Source organism: Crocodylus porosus, unplaced genomic scaffold (genome assembly GCF_001723895.1).
Source record: "Crocodylus porosus isolate Cpor-Errol unplaced genomic scaffold, CroPor_comp1, whole genome shotgun sequence".
Classification (NCBI taxonomy): Eukaryota; Metazoa; Chordata; order Crocodylia; family Crocodylidae; genus Crocodylus; species Crocodylus porosus.
Genome location: NW_017728932.1, coordinates 1,762,052 through 1,780,011, shown reverse-complemented (window position 1 = coordinate 1,780,011; position 17,960 = coordinate 1,762,052). Strand labels below are relative to the sequence as shown.

The 17,960-nt window shown below is 52.5% G+C and overlaps 1 protein-coding gene across 1 annotated transcript in view; it reads right to left on the bottom strand.

Annotated features, from left to right (window-relative positions):
- LOC109317005 (ras GTPase-activating protein 4-like) overlaps positions 1–17,960 on the bottom strand; it is a 47,562-nt gene that overhangs the window by 10,145 nt on the left and 19,457 nt on the right. The window contains exons 2-9 of the mRNA XM_019545407.1: positions 16,680–16,736; positions 15,063–15,176; positions 11,973–12,034; positions 9,490–9,619; positions 5,229–5,310; positions 2,697–2,828; positions 1,478–1,569; positions 920–1,037 (exon numbers count right to left, since the gene is read on the bottom strand). Coding sequence (XP_019400952.1) covers positions 920–1,037; positions 1,478–1,569; positions 2,697–2,828; positions 5,229–5,310; positions 9,490–9,619; positions 11,973–12,034; positions 15,063–15,176; positions 16,680–16,736 — 787 coding nt within the window. The remainder of the gene's footprint in view (positions 1–919; positions 1,038–1,477; positions 1,570–2,696; positions 2,829–5,228; positions 5,311–9,489; positions 9,620–11,972; positions 12,035–15,062; positions 15,177–16,679; positions 16,737–17,960) is intronic.

The window sequence follows — 17,960 nt, the reverse complement described above, 5'->3', positions numbered from 1 at the left end:
CAGAGCCAGGGTCACCAACCCTGCCAGGCCTGGCAGGGTGCCTTGGAGCCCTGCACTGAGCATGCTAAATGTACAACCCTCCTTCATATGAGTGAAAGGAGCCACCCCTCAGCAGGCACCTTTCCTCTCATAAGGCCAGTCACTGGGAGAGAGTCAGGCCCTCTCCTTGGCATGTGTCCTGCCATCTTCCCCTGTGCAGCTTTGCCCATTTCCCTCTATTGGACTGTAAGCTCTCTGGAGCAGAGGCCAACTCTTCCCTCTGTGCTTGTGCAGCCCCTTGCACTGTGGGGTCCTAGTTTGCAATACCCTATAGTTATATTTAATTACAAACAGTCAATTTTAAAGGAACCGTGTCTAGGAGCAAGGGGTGGTTTTTCCCTCTAGGCCCATTAAATGCTCAGCCTGGTGAGATGTCAGGGACATTGCATGAAAGCTTGTGGGACAGAGGCCATGAGGAGGAATTGTCTGTCACTATGACCTGGAAGTGGAAGGCTCCACAGCCCATCGCCAGCACTCAGAGAGGCATGCACCCTGCTCAGTGGCTGCTGGGGAGCCCTCAGACCATCCAGAGTTCCTCAGGACATTACGCCTGCTTCAAAACCTGTTGTGGCTTCATCTCCTGGTGCAGTTTTAGTAGGAGGGGGTTAGAACGGCTTTCCAAGGGATGGGGAGACCTGTCTCCTGAAGCCTTCACATCCAGGCCAGGATCTCCTCCAGTAGTGATGCTCCAGGTTAGCCTCTGGTTAATGGGCTAGGGCAGGACCATTTGCCATTACCCAGACCAGGCAGGAGACTCATAATGGTCCCTTTTATGACTGTAAAGTCCTGCCCAGAGGTGGGCATACACCTCAGGTGCCTCCCATGTTTGGCAGCCCCACAGTGCCATCCTGTATGGGGGGGGCGGGTGCAGCCACCTCACCTTTGGTCCCATTTTAACTTCCTGGCAGAGCAGCTGGACCAGTGGCTGGTAGTAGCTGGAAGGCAGCACTGTCTCATCCCGCAGCCTCACCTGCAGCTGCAGGGAGCCCAGGTTGCCTCTGAAATAGATGGAGCAGAGAACAACAGTGAAGGGATGCCCTGCTTGTCACAGCCCAGTAAGAGGCCAGTTCCCTGCACTCAGGAATGCTATTGACTGCTGCTCCCTTACAGCATTGCTAACAAGGGCGAAGAAACAGGCATGGGGGGAGAGCGCTCTCTCCTCATTCATCTGTCCTGCTCCATGCTTCTTGGGGCCCCTGGCACAGCAGGACCAGGGCAGATGCAGAGGAGAGAGGGCCCCTTACTGAGATGCCCATGCTACTCCTGGCAGCATGGAGTCTCAGGGAGGTGTGGGGGCCAGTACTGGTGCAGAGTGGAGTGCACTCCTTATGGATGCCGGCATGACCACCATGCAGCATCAAGGGCAGCACCGGTGAGCAGAACACCAGTGTTACCTCAGCCTGCCCAGGAGAGCACAGGATAAATGACAGAGACTCACTCATCCACTCTTGGCTTGGATTTATCTGGCCTCAGCCTGAACCAGCCCTCCTCCTGCTGGATGGTCTGCAGGCCCTGGATATTAAACACCACCTAGGAAAGAAGGCAAGAGAAGGTGAGATGTGCCCCTCCTGTCTCCCTGCTCACAGCAAACCAGTGTTCATGCAATTCAGGCATTGGTCGCGGTAATGGTCTTGCTGTCTAAGTCTCATGTCCTTCTGACTAATCACTCATGTTATAACAATCTCTCAAGGCCATGGCTGCAATTGGGAACCAGTCCTTGGCAATGCACATACCCATGAGGTACCTTCCTCCTGAAGTTGCTGAGATAAACCCCTTGGTATTGAGCTCATGCTAAGCTCCAGGCTGCAGCAGCTAAACTGCTTCTGATCCCCAAGTCCGCTGGGGTCTTCTCCACTACATGGCAGTCCCAGCAGTGACTGCCTATTCACCAATGGAGAGACAGCTCCCGGCTGAGGACTACACAGGGAAGTGCAGGAGCAAGGAAAGTCTACTAAGCTCAGAAGGATCCAGGGACTGACCCAGGGTCGTGTAGGGGGTCGGTGGCAGAGAGTGAAACTGAACCCCAGTAAAGCTGTGCTCCTGCCAGCAAAGCATTTTTAGGACAGCTGAGTCTAGCTGAGAAACTCACAAATTAGGAGCTTTCCTCTAGGTCTGCCAGGACTGCAATGGTTTTCATAAAACCACTTGGATTTCCTAGAGGACTTTTCATCCAAGAATCTCAAAGCATCTTTCAACAGATGAGAACGAGATTTTGATCTCTCAGGCATGTTGCTGGCCTCCCTTTACTGTAGGACCCAAACACTTCACGTTAGCCACCCCAGTGAGGTATAGCAATGCCACTACCTCCATCATACTGAAGAGGTAAAAGCAGAGACAGACTAAGTGACTTGCCTGAGGTCAGCTATGGAGTGAGTAGAAGAGGAAAGTGACCTGGGTGCAAACTCCCAAGTCCCAGGATAGTCCTCTACCCACTAACCTTCCTCCTCTGTCTCCCAGCCACTGAGCTGGGAAGCAACATGCCCAAGGCTATAAAGGGAGTCAGTGGCAGAGCCAAGGATAAAACCTGGGGTCTTTAATTCCCAGCCTCAGGTCTAATCTGTGGAACTTGAACGTTAATCATCGTAAGAATGACTACTGACTGTAAACAGCCCGAAAAAGCAAACAGCCATGCTGTTAGCTGGCTTGCTCTCCCTCACCTTGCCCAGGAAGTCATTCTTACTGACGAGGTCCCAGTCCCAGACCTCGACACAGAGCTTCTCAGTGGCTGACTCATCCAGGTCAAACTCAAAGGTCTCATTCCAGCGGGGGTAGCAGGACTTCTTGACCACCTGTGAGGAAAGGCCAGGCGGAGCTGTGTTAATCCTCCTCATTGAAGGGACGTGTAATCCTCCTCCCCCGCACAGCTCCAGAAAGGAGCCCGGCTGAGTCCCTGAGCCGATTAGCAGGGACAAATCATGAACTTTCGGGGGGGAAAAAAGCACCATCCACACCTGTGCCCTGCCCAGCCCTGCAGATCATGGAGCCTTCTCCCCTGCCTTGAGGCTTCACCCACCTGCCCACCCTGCGAGACCACTCTCTAGATGGGGCTAAGCCAGACAGAGGAGAATCAGGCCCTTTTATTTTTTTGCAGAGATGCCCTACAGCCACAACAGCCGGACACGGATTTCTAGCACCCTCAAGATCACGAGCACCATGAGCTGCAGGTTTCAGGGCAGCTTGTTGCAGTGGCAGGTGGCTCTTGCACAGCTCAAACCCAGCTGTCTAACGTGTCCCTTAGTCAGGAGTGGGTTGTTTCAGGCCAACGTGTTTTCTGTCACCCTGCTTGGTTTTTGTTCCCTTTTCCCCGCAGGATAGTGGAATCGGGCTGGGCAGTTTCACTTCTGGGTTTTTATTTTCTGCTTGGTTTCACTGTTATGAGAAAGCCTTGACACAGCTCCTGCAATGCAGAGCCATCAAAGCAGATGTAATGCCCATTTCAGCCCTGTTAAGGCCCGTTTACCCTACCAGAGTGGTGGTGAAGGACCTCAGCTTTACTGAGAACTCAGGCCTTTGATTCTCAGGCACTAAACACGTTTCAATCAAAAATTAAAAGATCTCCCTGCAATCCCCGCAGTCACTTGTTGCCATGACCTATGGCTGTCCATGCAGCGTTAATCACAGTAGAGTTGCAATATTTGGTGTTTTGCTGAAGGGTCCTGTTCCCGAGTCATGGGATTAACACCACTCATTTAAAAATGGGAAGTTTCTAGCATGGTCCAAGAAAGGGTTAAAATAATTACACAAGTACCCAGAGAGGAAAGAACAAGGGCATGTTTGTTTCTAAAAGAAAACAGATTTTAAGCCAATCTCATGATTTGTAGGGCAAACATTTGTGGCTGTCGATACTGATGGGACTTTTTGGTTGCAACTCTGAGGCTTTTTCTATGCAGATTAGTTTGTTGAAACCAGTTCTTGAAAAAAAATAAATAACTAGGTCCATATTACGCAGGTTTCTGGTGAGAGGATCCCTGCCAGACAGCCCCGGCCAGTCCTATCTAGACAGGGCAACTCTACTGTGATTAAACCAGTGATTCTCAGCCAGGGTGCTACAGCCCCCCGGGGTGCAGTGAGATCCTTTTAAGGCTGCTGCTGGGTGCTATGCAATATTAGCAACATTAGGTATGCAAACACCTATATATGACTTGCAAGATAACCCGAGATTTCCAATAGGAAGCCACAGCATTAAGAACGTACTGTCCTGTTGCGGCCTTCCTGAGTTCCTTGCAACAGAAGAATTGCTCGGTTATTTTTCTGTAATTAAAAAAAAGAGTGAAAGGGGGGCCCTGAATCTAAAAAGTTTGAGAACCAGTAGGTTAGAAAGTAGCATGTAGATTGTTCTTTCTTTTACGGACACAAGAGGGAACTTGAGCACAGATTCATACCAGGTCTGAACCTAATTTACTTTCTCCTGCTCCGTTGCTGCTGAAAGGCATGAGATTCTGTGCTCTGCGGCTGGCACGCTGCTGAGCAGACGGATGGCTAGCCTCTGAAACAGGACCTCCACGAGGCCCCTGAAAACTGGCAGCAAACACAGCCTCCTACCATCAGGGAAAAAGTGACATTCCTCCTCAGGCCAAGTCCTGCTGGGTGGCATGAGCCCCACCAGAGTGCGGGCCTGCCAGGAGTTGTAAGGGCACCAGGATTGAGTCGGTGCTGAAAAGTTTGGCACAGACTTAAGCCCTCCTCCAAATTCTAGGGTTGCTCAGACCCTGGGAGTCTGGCTCAGGCCCTGCACAGGGCAGCGAGACTGGTAGAGAAGCTGCACCAGTTTGTCTTCTATCAAAAGTAACAGCAGCAACAATAAGGAGCCTTGCTCACGCCCGTGTCACTGTGCATGGCTCAGTGAGGAAAGTCTCAGAGTTGAGCCCCACAGGGGCACCGACTTCCACCTGCCTCCAGGTAGCACTACTGGTCTCAACAAGCAGCAGCCAGGGTAGGGGACAGTGTGCCTGGAGCCCTGCTCCTCCAGCAATGCTGCCAGGGGACAGCAAGAAGGGCCCTGTTGTGCCTTCCTGGTCCAGTCCAAGGCTGCTCCCACCACAGACACAGTGACATGGATGGGACCCTCGGCTGATCAGTTCCTGCCTCCCTGCTTGCAGATGGGGGGGGGGGGGCAAGGGAGGCCCTGCAGCCACAGGGAGACTCGAGACGACCCCCGTCCATGAAGAGGCCTTGCTCCCGAGACTCACCGAGCTCTCCTGGGTCTTGCCGTGGTAGCGCACCCTCACGAAGGGGTCAGAGGCACCGTTGCGGTCCTTCCGAGCCAAGTCCCTAAAGCAGAGAGAAGGAGGATGAAGAAAAAGGGCCTTCCTCGCCTTGCTACCACGGGCTTCCAACTGCCTGGGCTGCTGTGGAGAACAGCGCGCCCAGCAGAGTGGAGGCTGGCTCCCTGCACAACCATAAGGGACCCGCTCACGTGGCCTCTCCTTGGTTCCTCCTGCGGGCTGCACACAAACAGGGACAAACAGAAGAACAAATCCCCAGGGTAAGGAATCAAAGGAAGAAATAGGTGGAGGAGAGAGGAACATTTCCCAGGGCTGGACAGATCTGCAGGAAAAACTGGGCTCTGCGCTGGGACCCGTATCATGCAGCTCCGGGCACGAACAGGAGACACCGGCTCCCTGCCGCACACTGGACTGCACCACACCCTGGCTGGCTCAGGCCCAGCAGAACCAGGGTGACCGCTGAAAGCACATGGCAGCATGGGGACTTCTCCAGGGGAGCTCCCTGGGCTATCAATTTGGTTCTCCCTTCCCTGGCAGGGGAAACACCGTGTATCTGGGTCCAAAAAGGCAATTTTCCTTAAGCCCTCCTGGGGATACTGTTTTCCTGGCATGGTTTAGCACCCGCCAAGGTGCTGGGGCTTAAAGCCCACTTTATGGAAATGGGAGGCTCCTCCCTAGCTTGCTCCTGCAGCCGTATGGCTGGGGGCAGATGAAATTTGGGGGCTTCTGAACCCCAAGCCCCTGGGTTTAGGCCTGCATGTAGGATGCCCACCAAAAGATGTTGGAAATATCTGAAGCCCCTGTGGGGTGGAGGATGCTTGCCGGTTGTAGGGCCACTTATGGTTCTGGGCTGACTCATGGATTTGGACTTGATTTGGCTTGGAACACGAAAAATGTCTTTAAAAACAAAGCAAAACCAAAAACCAAAACCAAAAACTTGGTAACCCCCTCCCCAAAAGCTGCAGAGTAGAGAAGATGCCTTTGGGGAGGCCAGGCTCCATTCCTAGGCCATGACCTTGGCGGGAAGGCAGAAGGCCAATGGTCCACACCGTCTACTATCCTGCCTCAGCCAGTGGCCAGCATCACACTGCCAAGGACTCGCCTTCCGGTGTCCAGCAGCTGGTGGTGAGCTGACGCCTGGAAAAAGGAAAATGTGTGGTCCTCTCTGTGTTTTACCTTCTCCTTTAACCTGCTGCTTCAAGTCTGGACATTCACATTCATTATAAAAATGCCCAGTCAAGGACAGCTGATGGCTACACGCTCCCCAAGCCAAAGAAAGCATCAAGATACGTTCCCTTGAGCTTGTGCCGGAAGATGGGAGGCATAGGACCTGATTTACCTTCTCACCCGTTCAGCATCTTGTGTGCCTTCGCTGTGTCTCCCACTCTCCCTCCTGGTCAGTGGCTCTTCCAGACTCTCCCCATTCCCATCACCTTGCTCCTGAGCCCCCTCTGCCTTTGCCACATCCGCTTCCATACAGGCCGCTAGACCAGTGTCGCGTTCCAGATGAAGTTTCCTTTCTACCTAGGAGAACTTCCACAATCTTTGAATTCTCCTCTGTCTGACAAAGGGTGTTTGGACCCAAAAACTTGCAATGAAAGATTTTTTTTTTTTGGTACTATTTAGCTGGTCTAATAAAAGATATCACCTCTAGCCCAAGAGCTTTGTCTGCATTCCAGATAAGCACATGCTGTTTACACTGACAACAACCTGATCGTATTAGCAGGAATCTTTTCAACAACGGGCTGAGGGTAGGTCTTTCTCCGTGTTATTTTGCTTACAATAAACCTATTCTGAGTTCTGTCTGTAGACAGCATCCCTGGAGAAAAGCCTTTCGCTAGCTGCACCGTATTTCTGATCGGATGACTCATCCATGCAGATTGCAGCGATGCACCAGAAAGGGGAGGGAAGCCCATCAATTTCCAGAAGAGTCTGCAGAATTGCCCGATCAGGACCTTTACACATGTAGACTCCCTGCCTTTCCCCTTCCCCCACCCCAAAGTGCCCCGTTCATTTTTTCCAGGCATTCCTCAGCAAAGTTAGAAGCTACAACCTACACCCCTGTCATTCCAGACCAGGCGCTCGGCATTTTCACATATGGCATTTCCTGTCCTTCTAGAGCAGGAAAATCCACCCCATTTGGTTTCAAAGACACAACCATCCTGTTTATTATGCTCTCCAGGGCACTTTTTTTTATATAAGACAATTTCCGTCTGCTTTAAATTAGTCCAGCAGACTGGGTCCTGTTGACGCAGGTTCTCGCTGGTGAGTCTGGAGCTGCTACATGCTGATGAACCACGATGTATCAGATGCAGATGGTTTTCCAGAGGCAAAAAGCAAAGGGTAAAGAGTTGGCATGGATGGTTTGGACTAAGAAGATACAACAAACCCGGAAAGAAAAAAGCTAAGGACTTAGACTGCTTTGTGCAAACCCTCCCCTACACACATTCCAGCCTCCAAGGCACACCAGCGGAGAGCTAAACACACCTCTGCAGTAGCATCAAAGTCCTTTTGATCACCTGTGCTGCACTTTGCTTTGAACAGTGCAGGGCTCTGCTGGTTACCCCAAGCAGACTTCAAAGGGCAGGGTCACCTGTTTGATGCCATTTTGAAACAGCACATCTGTGGGAGGCTCTGGGGACGCTGGGTTATTATTTGCTTAAAGAGACTCAGGGGGAGGATGCGTTAGGAAGAGGATGTCTCTGTGACTCACAATGGCCCCATCTACTGCTGGTATCAGACAGCACTCCCTCTGTATTCTCCCTCTGGAGAATAAATGACCTTGCTCCCTGAAAGACCAGGCCAGTTTGCAACAGCTGAGGGCCAGACCCGGTGCCTCCTGACATGATGATGTTAGGGGATAAGATTTGCCAGTAAGACAAAGATGGGTTCTTCCTTGTCTGCCTCTGCAAAAAAAAAAGTGTCAGATCCATACCCTAGGCTGTGAGATTGCTAGATAATCCCTTATCTGTTAAGGGCTGTACAGCACACACTAAAATCAGGACCCACAGGTCCCATTCCCCCATATGAATGTTAAATGAATTAGTAATCAACAAACATTAATTATGAGAGGAATAAGAGCCAGCAGCTCAGGAAGCCTGCAGAGTCCCTGGATGGGAGGGCTCCAGGCTGTTCTGGGTGAGTTGCTGAATGGGGCTCAGCAGGAGACTATGAGATGGGGTTTGCGTATACAGGGAGGGGGTCACATCTGAGAGGCTGCTACACAGGATCTCTTTCAAATAAGCAAGGCTTTTCCGTGGAAAGAGCCCCAAGGAAAAGACCCGAGTGACCCAGCTCTACACCTGCCTCAGATACAACTCAGAGGCAGCCTGGTTGTGAGCCCAGTCCTCCAAGCAGAGGAGAATACAGCAATTCCCTGAGGGCCAGATGGGAGAGGTCTGCATCTGCATCTCCCTCCCAGCATGACCCACCAGGATAAGATGTCAGCCCAGCAGGTCATTACAGGTGCAGCCAGATCGCAAGCACTCAGCAACTTCCCGGGGACAGGGAGGCAGGCCCCAGCCAAGCCGGCTGCAGGCCACTGAGGGCAAGCGCAGGGAAAGCTCTGGCTAGTCCCCAGCTGCATCCAAGTCACCCCAACAAAGGGTTTCACTACTCTGGGCAAAGCTGCCGACTGGAAGCACCAGCCAAGATCCCCACTTGCACCTACTACAGCTCTCGCCCCCTGGCCCTGGCCTGCTTGCTGTCTGGCCCCCGCAGTGAGTCTCCCGCTTGTTAGAGCAGCTGTAATTAGAGATGGGAAAGATCTGTCAGCTCACCGCTTGCCCACAGGGCGTTCACACAGAGCTCCTGCAGCCAAATTTAGCTGGAAAGGTCAAGTGCCTGCGTGAGCCGTGGAGGGAAATTCCTCAGAGCTGCATGACTCACGCTAAGGGGATTCCAAGCCGATGCCTGGCTGGGGGAGCGGGATGCTTGTGGCATCCCAGTGCCCCTCCTACCCACGTTCCTGCCTGCCTGAGTCGCAGGCTTTGCTGCATGGGGGTGGATTAGACACTGCATTAGCTCCAAACAAATGCCTCTGCTTCCATTCAGCTGGGTAGATACTGCAGAGCTCCCCGGAGGCAGGGAGGCTGCACACCTGCGGGGACGCCCACAGGGAAATGCAGCAGGATTTCCAGTCCTCCCTCATTTCCCCTGCCCTTGCCCAGGGTCTCTCTGCATGCGTTTCACCAGCCACCTCCCGAGGGCCCGTTTCTGTTCCTACCTGGCTTCAAAGACCCTGCAGCGCAGCTTCCGTGCCACGTTGCTGCCCAGGATCTCGATCAGGAGATGGATTTCCCCCTGCACCTCCTCGTCCGGATCGATTTCTGTCAGGTTCAGCCAGCCACTGTAGCCTGGACACAGGGGGAATGGTCTGCTCAGAGGTGCATCTCCCCACCCCAGATGGGCAAACTGAGGCCTAGAGAAGGTGCCCTGCTTACTCAGGGTTGCTCAGTGAAGTAGTGATGGAGCCAGGCACAGAGTCTGGTCATCCTGACAGCCAAGCCACTGCTTCCACATTTTCTAAACACACACAGTGCTGCATATATTAGCAGTGAACTTAATGCCAGGTAAGAGGCTCCAGCCCTGAGAAAGCAGTCTTCCTTCCATAGAGAAGTCAGAGCACTGTCCCAGACTGCCAGTGCCTCAAGGCTAGCTTGGAGGAAAAAGATGTGCATCTCCTGAGCCAAGATGGCATGGGGGAGAGAGGGTCATGAAGGATCCGAGTTGCTCACAGCAGCTCGGGGAAGGAGCTGGGCTGCACGCACGGCTGTGAGTGGAGCTTGGCTGCCATGGCAAGGCAGGAAAACAAGTGGCCTGTGCGGTGGCAGGCACCCCAGGAGGCTGCCCCATGGTGCACAACCCATACAATGCACGGCCCACGAGCCTGCAGCCCCCTCAACCCACAAGCTGGACAGCCCGACATGGGCCACGTGGAGTTGTGGCCAGGTTGAACGGGGCCCTTCTACTCATTTGGCTGAGCAGCCCTCCAAGGTAACAGCTTTCCATCACCGGCAGCAGGACCTAAGGGGGAAAAGCTTTATCTGCCCCTCGGCCACTTGCCACATGGCAGCACTTCCCCTGCCCAACATGCTGGGTTCAGAGCTGCTTCCCCCAGGATCACCAGCCTCGCCGGGATGTAAACAACAAGCTGGATCTCCAGAGTCCTTGCAAACCCGCCAGGCCCAGCCACAGAAGCAGACACGTGCGGTGCAGGGAGGAGGTCACTGCTCTTCCTTGCCTCCTCCATCCACACATATCCTCTGCCCTTATCTCTGGGCTGCATGGCAGCAAGCAGAGGACGTGAGCTGCCTCCTCAAGGAAGAGGGGACTCGGGCAGAGAGACCTGTATGACTCATGCCCAAGGCAGGTGGGAGATGGTTTCCTCCAATCACAGGCAGACATTTCCCTGCAAAGGGGACTGCCAGCATCAGGTATGCCCAATGTCTGGACCCTCAGCTGAGCTCACAGCCTCTCCTCCCCCCTGACCCAGCTGCAGTGGGGAGGGAGGGCTGGATCTAGCTGTGGGGATCGGCTCTAAATGTGCGTCACTGGAGCCCTTGCTGATAAGCACAGGGGGCGGGGCCCAGGAGCCTGCTTGAAGAAACAGCCACGCTACTCTGGTACCATGTACATCCTCTGTGAATCCTGCTTCCCAGGGCTCTGGCCACTGCGTCAGCATCGACGGGTAGTGCTTATACTAGTCAACACAAGCAAAAGCTGGCATGGCTTTATGGGATGCAGGGCACCCTGCTCTGGGTGCAAACAGATGTTGTTCTTGTGCCACTATAAACATATTTATAGTGGCACAAGCTACGAGTGACTTCCTAGTCTCTTGTCATGTTCCAAGAGCCCAAAAATGTTGCTATGACCAAACCTAGTTGTGGGTTGTGACATCTTAAGTGGGATGTCTGTTAGCTTTTTGCCCACCCCAGGAATTCTCCACAGGGATGCTCACAGCACGTGTTTTAGGCTGCTGGACCCTGACTTGAGGCATGCACCTGCAAGAGCGGGAACCTGAATGGGGGCTGTTGTTCCACAGGATCAGGCCCCCCCAGGAGAGGCCTGAGACAGTGCCCCAACCCCACTGGGGTTACACCTGTAGATGCCAATGAAGTGGAGCAGCTCTGCTGGGACGTATTCCTACACAGCTGATCCTGCTCCACACAATGTCTGTTTAAAACCTCTGAAATAGCTCAGCTGGAACAGTGCAGTGTCCTGTGGCCAGGCTGGCTGCTGGCGTGTACAGTGCTGGGTATGGCAGTGCAGGGCAGAGAACCTTTATGCTGGGCCCCAAGCTGTGTGGATTTACAGGGACAACAGTGAGGAATTCCTGGTTTGGCTGATGTTGGAGCCAATGCCCCCACCTGAACTCAGCTCCCACCCCCTTATTTCCTGGAAGGCTGGGCACTGCTGATAAGCTGTCCAGGCAGGTCAAGTGTCCTATGTCGGGACACACACAGAGGGCTGACATGGGCTTGGTTTCACCTCTGTTCCCCTGACAGGGAAGTGCACAGTGATGCTAGAAGCAGCAATCCCAGCCCTGAAAAGGGGCCCACCTTGGGCTGGTAGGCACTGGCACAGCCTCCAGTCCTCTGCCTAGGCCTTGACACCTAAAGATAATGCACTGGGACAGTACATATGCTGCTGGAGCTTGCTGCCTGCCTGCACACAGGGCCCAACCCGAGTCCCAAGACTCTGCCTTACCCTTGGGATGCTTGGCCAGCACATCCAGAGGCAGGCAGACTTTTCCGATGACATCATCGCGGCTGGGGAGACAAAATGAAGAGCCTGTCACTGCAAGGGTGGGACAATATCTGCCTTGATGAACTTCTAATGGCCAAACGCCTGCCAAAAGTTGGTTCAGATGACCCAGGTCTGAATCTGGCCCCAGGCAAAACACTCTTTCAGATCCCCAGGCTTCAAGTTTAAGGTCAAAACTAATGCTGAAAGGAGTCCACTCACCATTTCTGGTCTATACCAGGCAAGATTTCAGTGGAGCTCTTGCCAGAGGGGGCTAACGTGCCAGCGCGAGTCCCACTGACCTCACTGGGATCATCAGTGCAAGCTCAAGTGGGATCCTGAACTATTGGCCCCACTTTTCCGGCCCTCAAGGAGCAGATCCCAACATGGTTTACAAGAAGTAGCATCTGATCCCTCTTGCATGGAGGTGCAATAGAAAGTAACTTGCTCAAAGTCCTCTGCAGGCAGGGGCAGAGACGGGAATTAATCCAGGTCACCCAAGTCCCGGTCCAGGGCTCTGTCCACTGCAGCACACCACTGTCCCTCCCTTCTTGACCAAGGTAAAGAGTCAAGTCTGAGGAGGTGCTTGACCTCTGCAGCACCCCACTTAATCTTTGGGGCCTGGTCTCTGAGGAAGGCTGCTGAGCAGGCAGCCTGTCACCTCCCCTACCTGCTTGTGCTGCCCAGCTCCTTGCCAGCCCCAGGTTGCTGCAGATCAACAGGCCCTTGCTCCTGGATCCAGCTGAACTTCCTGGCTCAAGTCCAGCATCAGCTCATACTATGCTGCCATCCTACACCAAATCTCTGCAGCACACACACACTCACGCACAATCTCTGGCATCTGTGCCATGCCTTGGCCATAATCAAAGGCTGAGGAGATGGTATCACAGCTGCTGCCATTACTCCTACAGTGTCTTGGGGCCACACAGAATACAGCAGCAGCCACAGCCCCTGGCCCAAGCACTCAAAGCAGCAGGTCAGTCTCAAGCATTAGTGCGGCCTCTGGATCCCACCAGGGACAGTTCTGCGCAGAGAGATAGACTGGAAATGCCTCAATCAACTAGAAGTGACTGATCTGGGCCTGCTGACTGGAGTCACTTACATGCAGAAAAGGAGAAGCTTCCCAAAACTCAGTAAGCAGCCCTCTGCCCAAAATAATTGCCCACCCCTGCTCTGGAGGGAGCTGATCACTGGGAGTTTCCTCTTTTGTGGGGTAATCTGTTATCCTAAAGCCATAAGCAACCTATCCCTCAGGCTCTGCTCTCATCTCTCATGGGTCCCGAGGGATGCTTGCCCTTCCATCCTTCTGATATTCCGGGAAGAGGAAGGAAGGAATCAGAAATTGAGTCTGTCTCTTGACTGGACCACTGAGAAAAACACAATGATCCCCACCCCCACCTCTGGCTCCGCTGGCTACAGCATTGTTCAGCCCCTTTCCAGATAATAGTGGTGACTTGAAATGCTCTGCGAGCAGCTGAAAATGATGAAGAGCTCTTGAGCATCCCATCACTGATTGCCTGGAGCTCTGGGAAGCCAAAACCCTGCCATGTTCTGCATGCAACTGGGGCCACAACTATTCCTTTTGCTGGTCCCAGCAGAAAGGTCCTGGTAGAGCTCTGGGCCGGTGGCAGGAAAGCGTCCAGCTCCAGAAAAGGGGGCAGCTTGACAGTGGTACTCACTCCTGTCTCTATGCCAACAAGGAGCAGAGGAAGCACCTGGGCCAATAACCCACGGGGCCCTCCCGTCGGCACCTGCCCCTGAAAGCAGGGAGCTGTCTCCTGACTCAGCAAAGCCCCTCACTTGGGAAACTCCTGAACATGGAGACATGCTCTGATGTCTCCCAAGCTACAGGAACCAGCCCTAAGGTGCCTGACACTTCTTGATCCAGCCCAGATTTTGCAAGATCTCTGTAGGACAGGCACCCTCACCCCATGCCTCATCACTGATGACTACAACTCTCTCCAAGGTTGAGGACTCCCTGGGGACTCTGAACTCAATTGGGTCACATCCCTGAACACAGAGAGAACAGGGCACACACCGTCCAAAAGGCACTGCTCCACTGAACCCAGTCTGTACCTCCTCTGTATGGACATGCACTTCTCCAGGCCCAATACACCAGGGCTGGCGCCAGGGAGGCCATATGTCAGGAAGGAAATGCAGGCACTTTGCCAGTGCTTGGGAGGGTATTCTCTTTCTGTGCCACCCAGGATTTTGCAACCTATCTGCATGGAGCAGGGCTGCCCATGCAGAGAACTTTACCAGCAGCCCAGTTCTCTGTAGCTTTGGTCTTGCCAGCTGGGCTGCTGGAAATGCAGGGGAGGCCTCACTGTGTGCTTCTTGCAGCTGCCAAGGCATTTAATTAAACAGTGGTCAGGGACTGGAGTCAGCTTTGGATACTGTCCAGGGGGACCGACAGTGGGATGCAAAGCCTAAGCACATGCCAGCAAAGACAGCACTGATCACAGCCTATAGTTACGCTCAAACCTGTTCTGAAGTGGTTGACTGAATCCTTGCTGGCACTGCTTTGATAAAGCATGCTGTGGGGCCGGCAGGGTTTCTACTAATTTTATTTGGACCTTTTCGATGGCTCCTTGAAAGCAACGGCTGCATTCCTGGCAGAGATCGGCAGGGCTGGCACACTCCTCGATGGCACGCACATCAACCTCTTGCTTCACTGCCAGCCTGCCTCTGAGAGTAACCATGTGCTCAAAGCACCAGGGCAAGGGGGAGACTGAGATCAGGTCTCAGCTCTGCCACTGACTCCCCGAATGACCTTGGACAAGTAATTTCACATGTTTGCAACAGCCCTTCTGCTGCCTGATCTGTCTAGACTAGAAGGTCTTTGGGACAGGGGCGAGATCTACCTAGGTGTGAGCCTTGTGCCTTGCATGGGTGTGCTTCTGGGCACTGCCTGCCACAAAATTAAAAGCAAGGTCCGGTGATCTCAGCCCAACCCTCTGCTCAAATCAGGAAGCATTCAGTCTGGCACCGCAGACAGCAGCAGAGCTGCAAGAAGTAACCGGAGACTAGGACCCAAAGGACTTGGTACCATACCTGAGTGCATCTTCGTCCATCACGTAGAAAGACACATTGTGGAAGCTGGGTGGCAGGTGGACCTCGTACTCCTCCCCCCAGAATGGGGACAGAGTCTTCCACACTGTGGCCGTCCTGTGGGGCAATGGTCCTTTTATTTATAGAGACACTACAAGCACCTAGTAACAGTGTAGAGTAATCTCTTAAACACCCCTCCCATCTCCCCTTGGATACAGATCTACCTGAGATCTTCCTTGACACCCCCGCCCCTGCAACTGTCCAAGTGCCACTGTAGGGCAGCGAGGCACCACTTCCCCACAGTCAAAGCACTGGGTGAGATGTTGCACCAAGTCTCCTGACTACCCATGGTGATGAAGGCATCCATCCTGGCCAAACTCCCTTCTCCCTCTGCACCTTCATATGGGTGGGCGCACCAGGGACGCTCAAGGGTCAAGATCAGTTTTCCCATGCGTGATGACCAGCCTCCCCTTCTTTAGGGCTAGATGTGGTGGTGTGGGGCTGGGATGAGGAACCCAGAAGTCTTCTCTTCTGTGACCTGGGTTCACAGCACAGAATAGTCTAAGATACGACGTATTCTCCTTCAGCACCAGAGGGCAAGTTAGGACAGGAAGGATCAGCTTTTCATCCTTACTAACCTAGGTCTGGAGATGCTCAGTGACCTAATGCCAAAAGGATCTGGGCTGCCTGTAAACTATAGTTGCCTTAGGCCTGTCTGCCTATGGTGCTAGACAAAGGGTGTTTTAAACACGTGATAGGGAATGTGCTATAATCTCTACGCAGACAGGATGTGTTAGCTAGCTGGGGTACACTTTACATGGAGGATGGTGTAGAATTCAGCTCAATCAGCTAACTTGTGTTTGCTGGCTACTGTCCACACTTGGCTTCTATCACATATTAGCTCTCAAATTTTAAATGTTCATTTTTTACACAAGTATAAACATCCTTCAGCATCAGCTTGTTGAAAAGTGGGAAACAGGACCTCAGCCCAGCTCCCTTCAAGGCCCAGAGGAGGGGAGCTGGGTGAGGAATCAGTGTTTCTTGTAGAGGATATGACAGAAAACATGAGAAGGGAAATAGGTTTTCTGGTAACTCCTTATTGTTTAGAGTCAAACCTGGGTTTGGGGGCGGGTGGTATCTCCTGCATTAGGGAGGAGTTGACACAAGTTTTCCCCACTGTTCCAAAATAAACAGGCCATTAATAACACATTAGGAGACAAAATTAAACAACATTTCTGGCATTAAAACCACTTCTCTTTAATGGCTGGCGCCTGAAGTCCTAAAACCAGAGAAAACAAAACAAATAGAGAAGGCAAATGGCCCAAGCTGTACAAAGCTCCATGGAGCAGAGAACTGCTCCGTTTGTGGTTTTCGACACTCGATGAGCACACGCCATGCAGGCTTTTGGAGGTGCGGGGGAATTAATGTTTGTTCCAGGCAGCATTTCATGGAAAAAGAGAGATATAGCACTAGGTCCTGAGTTGGTCTAAAACAGTCCAAGCTCCAGTGCAAATCAGCCAAGTTAGGCTGGTTTACTGAGCTGTGGGGCTAGACCATGGGGAGAAAGGGACTGAGGCATGTGAGTGAAGATTAGAGACAGCAAGTGCCCAAGGTAGTTACCTGACGATGGCTTCATTGTCGATTTTCACAATGCAGTAAGGATCACTGCTGCCTGTACTGGAAGACAAAACAAACCCGTTGGCATTAGCCTGGGTTTTGCCACCTGTTGAACCTCTCACCACCACCCCCACGAGACGGGAGACTCTGAACTTCCCTTTCTTGCGTCACAGGAGCCTTTCCCTCCTGTGCAGGGTCTCAGCAGCAGGATTCTGGAGACAATCCTGCATAAGGGAGGCGGGGAGGCCAAGTGGACAGTACATAGGGCTGACACTCAAGAGATCCGGACTCCTTTCCTTACTCTGTCATTGCCCTGCATGGTGATCTTGGGCAAGTCATCCCCCATTTGTGCCTCAGTTCCCCCCACTGCTGTGCTTTGTGGAGCATTTTGAGATATACTGATAAAAAGCACAACGCAAGAGTGATGTATTATTACTACCAGGGTTCCCGTGCAAGGTGACAGGTGGCAGGATGACCTATCACTTGATATCATGGGGAACTGTATGAAAAACCACAAGACAAGGCTGACACCTCCCCCTCCCCCTTCCCCCCCCTCCACTATTATTCACAGTAAAGTCACACACAAGAAGAAGTCATAGGACTAATCAGCCAGTGACCCTGGCATGAGATGAACAGCTTCTTCTACGAATTTGATATTGAACAGAGGGGAACGAGGTCTTTAAAATAAAGACAATTACTGGCAAGCCACTGGAAACCACCCCCACCTAGACAGACAATCACACTCCAGCACTTCTTAGTATCTTTAGTCCATAGGCCTGAAAGACTTTCACAAACATTAAGACTTTGTCCATACCAGAAGGGATTTGCTGAATAGCAGAGGCTATGGGCAGCATGAAATCTGATTTTTGTCTGTATAACTACATCAGAACACTTTGGATAAAATGCTGGTAGATTTGTTATTTGTCTTACTGTGCCCAGCCTCACAGGTACAAGCTGGCTCTGCTAGGCCTGACCATGGTTGAGGTCTCTGGGTGCAACTGAACTGCAAATAATGATAAAGCAGTGAATTCCATCATTTGACCAAGACGGATCAGACATTTCCCCCAGACCCAGATCCAGCACTGAACACTGACACTACAACACCCACTAGGAAACAGAATGATTATAGGAGTCTGGTCAACCAGGGGAGAAACTATGGTTTCTTCAAGTCAAAAGGTAGACCTAGAAGCTAACCATAGTTTCATAGTTTCATAGTAGCTAGAGTCGGAAGGGACCTAGGTAGATCATCTAGTCCGACCCCCTGCCTTGGCAGGAAAGAGCACC